Genomic DNA, 8,984 nt, shown 5'->3' with positions numbered 1-8,984 from the left:
AACTATCAGAATGCAACATACATAGATACATGGATACTAGGCCTGGGTAACAACGGAAAAATTTGTTTCTAAAATCGATTCGTTTTTTGGGGGTTTTTGCGTTTCGTTATTTAAAATAATTACAAAATTTTCCTTTTAAAAAGTTCGATATTTACGAAATTTCGTAAATGTGAAAAAATTACAAAACATTAACGAAACAATTTCCGAAACAATAACGAATTGATTCGTTAATGGCGGACGCGACCGCGAAATACGCTAAAAAACCTCCAAATGGGACAGGGGGAACTTCTGAAGCTTCCCTCTCCCTCTGCTGTTGACTGTTGGTGTGATATTATAATTTTTTTTCACTAATTAAACAAAAAACAACTATAAAACTTGCCCCAGACATGCGGAAATAATAACGAAACGACCTCAAAACGATAACGAAACAAATACATAACGAATTACGAAGCATTTACAAAACGTATTTAAAAATTTGTTTTTTTTAAAAAATTGCTCCAGAATGGTTTGTTATCGCTTCATAATCAAGAAAATTAACGAATTATTAACGAATTACGAATTAACGAAACGAAATCGCCCAGCCCTAATGGATACATACATACAAATATTTATTTGTTCATTTAAGAGATTTATAGTTCACTCTTCAGATAGCAAACTTAGGAACCTTCTAAACTGGCTTACATAGCTACAACATTAGAAACATTACCAGCAGTGGATGCTAGTGAATCTGCATTATGAATTCATCCAAATCTCAACAGAGCTATCCAAGGTGCCGAACTCATTTCAGACAAAAGTTCAGACTGGGGTTGGAGTGGATATATTACTTCACTGTCATAGAAACGACCAAATACTATTGCCTATCGGTGCATAGCCTATAGAACAGAACAGTGGAGAGTGGGGAAAAAAACAGATTGAGTCATCAGATCAAAACAGTGCATAGAGTCTCTCTCTCAAAGTCCTGGGAAAATCAAAAGAACACCTGACCACCCTCCTCTTCTACAATGATAGAATATGAGAACCCAGGAAAATGGGTAGCTCCATATTAGAGAGCGCCTGACAAGTGGACCTCCTATGCCCCCCCCCCCTTTCAGATTAATCTGATAGAGGTAGAAGAACTTAATTATAGGCTATTATAGGCTACCACTTTAATTTTCCCAGAACTTGGAAGTAACACATTAAATAGGAGCACCGAGCACAAATAGCTGCCTGACAGTGAATCACATCTTTTGTCAATCTAGCCTAATATTGTCAACTCTGGCAGAAGCTCTTAGGCAGCCCATGTTGGCCATGTAGTGAAAGCCATCTACTACATGGCTACCAGCCTCCTCCCAGTAGACTCAAATCAAGGAAAAGCTTTATGAGAACTACCACTCCTCTTGGTGTCCCCCCAGCAACAGCAAGGGTATCCCTCTGGGCACCTAAACCAGGAAATCCCAACTGGATGGCACTCCACAAGGGTCTTCCTCCAGGGACAAACCAAGAATGGGGAACTTGGTAGTCCCTGAACAGACTCAGAAATGGAGTGGGCAGATCAAAAGACAACCTGGCAAAATGGCACTACCTAAAAGAATCCCACACTTTGTGTGACTGTGGAGCGGAACAAACAACTCAGCATCTGTATGCTTATCCACTATGCCCTGCCTCATGTACAGAGGAGGAATTGTTGGAGGCTACAGGCATTGCTGTAGCCCACTTTTGGTCAAAAGATATTTAGCTGCGTGCGCTCCTTCTATTTTTATCAATTTTATACTAATTTATGCAATGCTTTTGATATGAAATATAAAGCCCATGTTGGCTAGTAACCTGGGGTCCTACCCTGGCAAAACCAATTATAGCTATGCCACTGCAAGAATGCCAGGTTTTCCAGAAAGGACACCAGCAGATAACTATTCTGCAACCTAATTTTGCAACAGACAAAAGAAATGGCACCGAGTATCCAAATAAATGGGTATCTAGCAACATTCCTGTGCCTATATAGAGGTTGTAGTCTATGTGTATTTTGTTAAGAGCAGGTCAGCAATGTACTCTACTCCAGAATTGAGGTCTGTACCACTATCCTTGGAGCTGTACTGGTGCTACTGGGATTTGCTAAAGGCTGCTGATTTTGCAGACCTGATTATTGCTTGGGAAACCCCACAGCACCAATGGTAGCTCTCCCTGTTATAGGAACAGCCTCCTCTAGCACCATAAAGCCCTGCCAGGAAGGAGGGCAGGCTGTTTTCTCCCCACATTGTGGAAAGGAAATGTCTTTGTTTTTCTTTTCTTTTTTCTCACCAGTGTCACTGCTGTCAACTTCCAGCAGCTTGGTTGACAGAGCTGCACAGCTAAACTATGGAACATTTCTGCACCAAGATAATGAGATAATGGCACCAACTTAGATGACTTTAAGAGATTATTAGGTGAAGTCACAGAAGGTCTCTTTCCATGACTAGTAATGATGACTCACTCACATAATGACTACATACTAGTGATAAAAAAAATTCAAAAATATTGGAAAAAAATAATTGTGTAGAATTTTGGGGAAAATAAACTAGGAGATTCTTATCCAATCAATAACCTTTGCAGGGAGGAAATTTATCTTTTGACATAAAAAAGTTTTTCTGTGTCAAAAATACTGTTTTTCCACTGAAGCAAGTTTCCCTACACAGAAAAGAGCATTTTCCACACAGAAATGTTACTTTTGCAAATAATTTTTATTTTCTGTGGAGAAAATTCTCTTTTCCATGTCAGTACTTTATTTTCTGTACATAAAATATTTCCCGTGGAAAAAATTCACGTGCATTCTAAACTCTTATTTCATTTTAATTTTGGAACAGAATAAAACCTGACTTGTAAACAATCTTTAAAAACTGCAGGTTTTGACAAGGAGAAAAATTGAAAAGGTTTGAAAAATTTCAAAAAGGTTTGAAAAATTGTTAAAAAAATGTTTAGGAAGTTACATTCCTACCACACACTATGTCCAAGATAGAGGCAACCATCTTCTGCTAAATGCTAGGTATTGGGAAACAATCAGAAGAGGAACTTTTTGCTCTCCTCTTGGTTTGCTATTGGATCTATGGAGGACATCGGCTCACCTATTGTTTGACTGGATGCTGGACCAGTTGGAGTTTTGGCCTGATTCAGCAATCCTACTACAGTTTTGATTCTGAGAGAGTGACAGTGGCTGGTAGCACTAGTCCCCTTTCTTCTGATCTTGTTTCTTTAGTTTCTTCTTCAGTAGCAGCAGGTCTATGTAAACAATGCGTCGAAGTATAGCTGAGGCACAAATCAGGCCTCCATGTAAGGCCCCTGCAAGGCCACAGCAGAAGACATCTTGACCTAGATTGCAGAAACAAAAAGGTAGATCTCAGAGCAAGCTCCAGATGGTGTTCAGACGCAGATACTGTTTTGGTGACCTTTGGAAGTCTTCCATACTTTTGACTTTTTTACTATTCACAATGAGTGTTAAACTTCATGATACAAGGAATATTTCTAATCCATTTACTTCACCTCTGTTTTCTTCCCAATAACCAATCATAAAGCAAAGAGGAGAAATATATGCTATGGCACACAAGACGTCTTTCACCAACCGAGGGACTGTTACTTCTAAAATCAGGCTAAGCATATTGTCAAGCTTGACAGTGAGAGATTGAAAGTGAGCAAAGGACCAGATGCATAGCTTCTCCTTACCTATTTGCCTCCAACTTTTTAAAGTATGTGGGTGTCTCAAAAGCAACCACTGACCTGTCAAGTAGAGATTTGGAATGGGAGTCTGTGCTCTCATAGCAGCCACAACCTGTGGTTCGAACCGATCTGTATTGTGCTCCGCACCATACATTTCACCCACAGGAGCAGCTAGATAGTATTGGTTGCTGAGAGGGGAAGCAGCTTCCATGAAGTCTACCTATAAAGGAACACAGAAGTATGAAGTACGGTGACAAGATTGCTTTTTGTTTCTGACGACAGTCACCAAAGATAATACAATTGTTAGGGTGGTTGACCTTAGAGGAGGCAGAATTCCATTAAAAGCTATCCTCTCTTACAAGTGCTTTTGTAATGCCATTTTGAGAAGGACTTCAAACAGAAGTGGACAATCTGCTGAAGCATTTCTTCTATAAAATAGTACCCGCTAAACTTTTCTGCCCAGAAGCAGAGCTTTTAGAGATGCTATGTCTGCCCAAGCTCTGTTATTTATTTTAAAGCCCCTACCAGGATCTTACCTTGTCTCTGAGCTGAGGAAACTTTGCCAAAGCCAAGTCTAAGAGGTTCTGGGCAATCTCCATCTTCAGGGCATCATAATCAGCTCCCCTGTTCTTCACGCGACATTCAGACCACTCCTGAAACCACTCATAGTGGGCCATGGTGAGAATGGTCATGCAAGAGTGTCCTATAAGTGGTGGCAAATGTGTGAGATTAGTATTAAAAGCTTACATGTTGTAGGAATTAGAAAAGTTTACACTAAAAACAGCAGGAGTTGTCTCCTTCTCCCACTGTATGTGGCCTGTCAGTTTATGGTGACCCCATAAATTTCATAGGGTTTCTTCCTTTGAAATAGAACCTAGAGTACCTGGTATTCATTGGTGGCCTCCCATCCAAATGCTAACCCTGCTTAGTGTCCAGGATCAGATGACATATTATTATTAACTTTATATCTCTCCCTTTCTCCCCATGGAGATTTGAGGCGGCTTACAATCCCACATTAGACAAGTTTAAAAAGTGCAATACAATTAAATAGTAACAGGATTAAATACAATAAATACACTTAAAATGACCTTTAAAACTCATATCCCCCCAACCCTACCCACCCTCATCAGAGCCTCCCTTTACCATTCCCCAAAATCCTGTTGACAGAGGACAGTCTTGATCTGCTTGTGGAAGCTCAGCAGGAATGGGAACATTATGGTTTCTCTTAGGAGAAAGTTCCACAGCCTGGGAGCAGCCACCGGAAAAACCCTCTCCCGTGTTCCCACCAAGCTTGCTTGAGCAGGTGGTGGGATCAAGAGAAGGCCCTCCCCAGTAGATTGTAAATGTCTCCCAAGTTCATAGAAAGAAATAAGGTCCTTCAGATAACCTGGAGCGGAGCCATATAGAGCTTTGTAGGGCAAAACCAGCACTTTGAATTGTGCTCAGATATGTGTTGGCAGTCAGTGGAGCTGTTGCAGAAGAGTAGTTGTACACTCCCTGTAGCAAGCCCCAGTAAGCAGTCTGGCTGCTGCTCTTTGGACATTTCCAAGCACTTGTCAAAGGCAGCCCCATGTAGAGTGCATTACAGTAGGCCAACTGGGATGTAACCAAGGCATGTACCACCATGGCCAGATCTGACTTCTCCAGGAATGGGTGCAGTTGGTGCACTAGCTTTAACTGTGCGAAAGCACTACTGGTCACTGCTGATACCTGGGCCTTCAGGTTCTGAGTTGAATCCAGGAGGACCTCCAAACTGTGAACCTCTGTTTTCAGGAGGAATGTGACCCCATCAAACACAGGTAGAATCCTTATTCCCAGATCTGTCTTAAGACTGACTAGGTGCACCTCTGTATTATCTGAAACAAGCTTCAATTTGTTTGCCTTCATTTAGTCTATTACAGCTGCCAGGTACCAATTTAGCACAGGAACCACTTCCTTGGAATTAGGTGGAAAGGTGTGATAGAGTTGGGTGTCATCTGCGTATAGATGGCACAATACTTCAAAACACTGGATGACCTCTCCCAGCGGATTCATGTATATATTGAACAGCATGGGAGACAGTACAGAGCCCTGAGGGACCCCACAAGCTAGTGGCCAGGAGTCAAACAAAAAATGCTACTGGAAATGGCCATACAGCCTAAAAAATTCACAGCAACCCAGTGATTCCAGCCACCAAAACCTTTGACTCAGAAGCACCATCTTCTGAGAATGTCCCTCCAGGAAGGAACAGAGACACCAAAGAACAGTACCTCCGATCTCCATTTCAGAAAGGCAACTCAGAGGCAACCATGATCAATGATATTGGAAGTTGCTGAAAGGTCCAGGAGAACCAACAGGGACACATTCTCCCTGTCTAATTCTCTGTGTGGATCATTCACCAAGGTGACCAAAGCTGTCTCTGTCCCATAACCAGGCTTGAAGCCACACTGAAATGAATCTAGATAATCTGCTTCATCCAGGAACTCTTGGAGTTGCAAACCCACCACACACTCCAGTGCATTGCCTAAAAATGGGAGTTTGGAGACTGGTCTATAGTTGTCCAGTAGAGAAGGGTCTAGGGAAGCTTTTCTAAGAAGTGATTTAACCTCAGCCTCCTTGAGGCTGCCGCCTTTACTATTATCACCTAATATTTGACGGAGAGAAAGATTATCTTGATTTTCTGCTTTTTGCTAACAGTAGTGCAACTGGCATGCCTTGTGACTATTTGTGTGCCTTCAAGTTGCTTTTTGACTTAGAGTTTTCTTAGGCAAGAAATACTTCAGAGGCGATTTCCCACTTTCTTCCTCTGAAACGTAGCATACCGCACTTGCTATGTGTTGGTGGTCTCCAATCCAAGTACTAACAAGGGCTCATCTAAAACCAGATGTGATCCAATTCCAATTCCATATGAAGAATAGGCAGATACACATAAAAATCCGCGCAATTTTGGCATGCATTTTGAAAACTAAATACTATTTTGGGTTGTTCACCTCTACAGGGAACACTCCCTCGGGGAGAGGTATTCAGGGTTCACAGACGAATATCACAAAGTTCACACAAGAACATATATCTCAAAAAGGCACAGAGAGGGTTAAGATTTCTTTTGACATAGGCCCACGACCTCATCGCATTATCTCTGAAGGGTGAAAGAAGCTTGTAGGGCCAGGCAACGGTAAGAATATAAGCACATGAGATCATTGGCTCTCCTGTGGGGACTTGGTGGGAAAAACTAACCTCTTTTTCTGATATTTCATGAAAGTGGTGGTGTGGACTGCATGGAAGCTTCCATTTGCATAGTAGAGTCTCCTGTCTCCATGAAACCTTCTCTTTGAAGGATTGTCCCTAAGCAGTACTATCACTGGAAATTATAAGGAGCAGTGAGACAAATCCTGTACGTTCTGGAGAACCAAACATATAATCTCCCAACTGTCCTGATAGGGTAGGGGCTGCCTATATTGTTCTTCTGTTTCCTCCCCTTTTCAGCTACTTTTAAAATGTCCTAGTTTTCTCTTCTCCTCCCCTTTGTCCTCAGTTTACTTTCACTGCTGCAGACTGAGTTCAAAGAACAGAAATAGTTTGCTGGATGGAAAGGAAAGTTAGAGGCACAGTCTTGCCCTTTCCAGTAGGCAAAAGCAAAATACTCCTGCCTTTACTCACTTGTATGCTCTTTCTCATTATAAACTTTTGCCATCTTGACTACACTTTGATGTCCCTTTGCCACAGGTTTCCCTGATTTTATCTGTGTATGCAAATTCAAAATGGACTTGTATAAGCTGGTAGATAGAGTATGTTTTTCTGACCTATGAAACTCCCGCTACTGGGGTTTAAGTCACAAAGTGGCCTAAATACCCAGAAGAACAGATGGGAATGAATCCAATCTGTTCTTGGAAGCTAAGCAAGGTCTGCTCCGATTATTATTTGCATGGGAGATTGGCAACAAATACCAAGTGTTGGTGGTTATATTTCATAGAAAGGAACCATCAAAAGTATTCATTGACTAAGAAAACCTTATTAAATCTATGGGGTTCCCATAAGTCAACAGGGGACTTGAAGGCACATACATGTACATACCAAAAGTATTATTTAATAGCAGTGACTTATGTCTCATAGCATATGAGCATACAACAATTCCCCCCCCCCCCCAAAGTGTGCTTTTTATATGATTTGGGCATCATTTCTGATCAATTAACTATATCACAAAACTGTACCATAAAATATTTGAGAAGTGAAAGATGCCTCTGTTATTCTGATTTGCATATTAGTCTGGAAACTGTGAATCATATTGGCTTGCTCTAAAATGGCGACTGGATAAATTCCTTGAGCAGCCCTTGTTTAGAATCAGGATGCAGCTACACTGCAGAATTAATGCAGCTTGACACCACTTTAACTGCCATGGCTCAATGCTATGGACCCTGTGATTTGTAGTTTGGTGAGGAACCAGTTCTCTTTGGCAGAGAACGCTAAAAATCTTGTAAAACTACATATGATTTCATACCATTGAGTCAATTGTGTCAGATTTGTTTTACACAAAATTGTGTAAAACTGCATTAATTGTACAGTGTAGATGCACCTTGAGTGAAAGTATAACTTGGCATGAACATTCAGACTTTATGTTTTAGTAATTTGCAAAAAAATACACAGTCTGCCCAAAGATGTAACTCCTGGGCAAAAAAAAATGCAGATGTAACTCCTGTGCAGTAAAAATAGAGGAGATATAAAACGGGGTTTCTATGAAAAATGCAGTGTTTTAGCTCCAAAACAAACTCATTTTCCACAAAATGCATTGTCCCCTGTGTAAACAATGACAAAAACTGATGAGAAATACATTTTCTGCTTGAAAACAGACGCAAACACGTTTTCCCAAATGAAATCCTAAGTCATGAAGAATTTAATAACTGTTGTCCTTCATAGTGAGTATTAGGACATCCTTTTGATAATATTAACAAGTGTTGAGTTGTGTGGCTTATGAGCTGTATGACTATGTTCTAGCAGCATTTTCTCCTGACATTTTGCCTGCATCTTCAGACCCAGAAACCACACAACACCCCAGTGATTCCAGCTATGAAAGGCTTCTACAATGCATTTAACAAGTATTCTTCTTACTCCCCAGCAACAGCCTAAGCCTAAGGCAAAAAGATAACACGTTTCAAAAGCAAGAGAAAGAGTAGGAATGAAATCTTGTAAGCGGTAAAACAATAATGTTTTGTAGTCATTTTTGAAAATTCAGCTTTGAAGCATTTAAAGTCCTTTTTGACAGCTTTATGCAATTTTCCTTTTAATCCTAAATGTTTAAAAGGGACATAAAAATAATATGCCTTGCAAATAGTTCCCTTTTCAAATAT

The 8,984-nt window shown here is 40.6% G+C and overlaps 1 protein-coding gene across 1 annotated transcript in view; it reads right to left on the bottom strand.

The window, feature by feature from the left end:
- Window positions 1–591: 591 nt before the first annotated feature.
- Window positions 592–8,984, bottom strand: part of LOC132778139 (all-trans-retinol 13,14-reductase-like) — a 29,705-nt gene continuing 21,312 nt past the window's right edge. The window contains exons 9-11 of the mRNA XM_060780815.2: window positions 4,200–4,366; window positions 3,724–3,883; window positions 592–3,318 (exon numbers count right to left, since the gene is read on the bottom strand). Of these exons, the coding sequence (XP_060636798.2) occupies window positions 3,173–3,318; window positions 3,724–3,883; window positions 4,200–4,366 (473 nt within the window). The 3' untranslated portion in view covers window positions 592–3,172. The remainder of the gene's footprint in view (window positions 3,319–3,723; window positions 3,884–4,199; window positions 4,367–8,984) is intronic.

The sequence above is a fragment of the Anolis sagrei genome, chromosome 6, assembly GCF_037176765.1.
Source record: "Anolis sagrei isolate rAnoSag1 chromosome 6, rAnoSag1.mat, whole genome shotgun sequence".
NCBI classification, from domain to species: domain Eukaryota; kingdom Metazoa; phylum Chordata; class Lepidosauria; order Squamata; family Dactyloidae; genus Anolis; species Anolis sagrei.
This window is presented reverse-complemented; position numbering and strand designations above follow the sequence as displayed.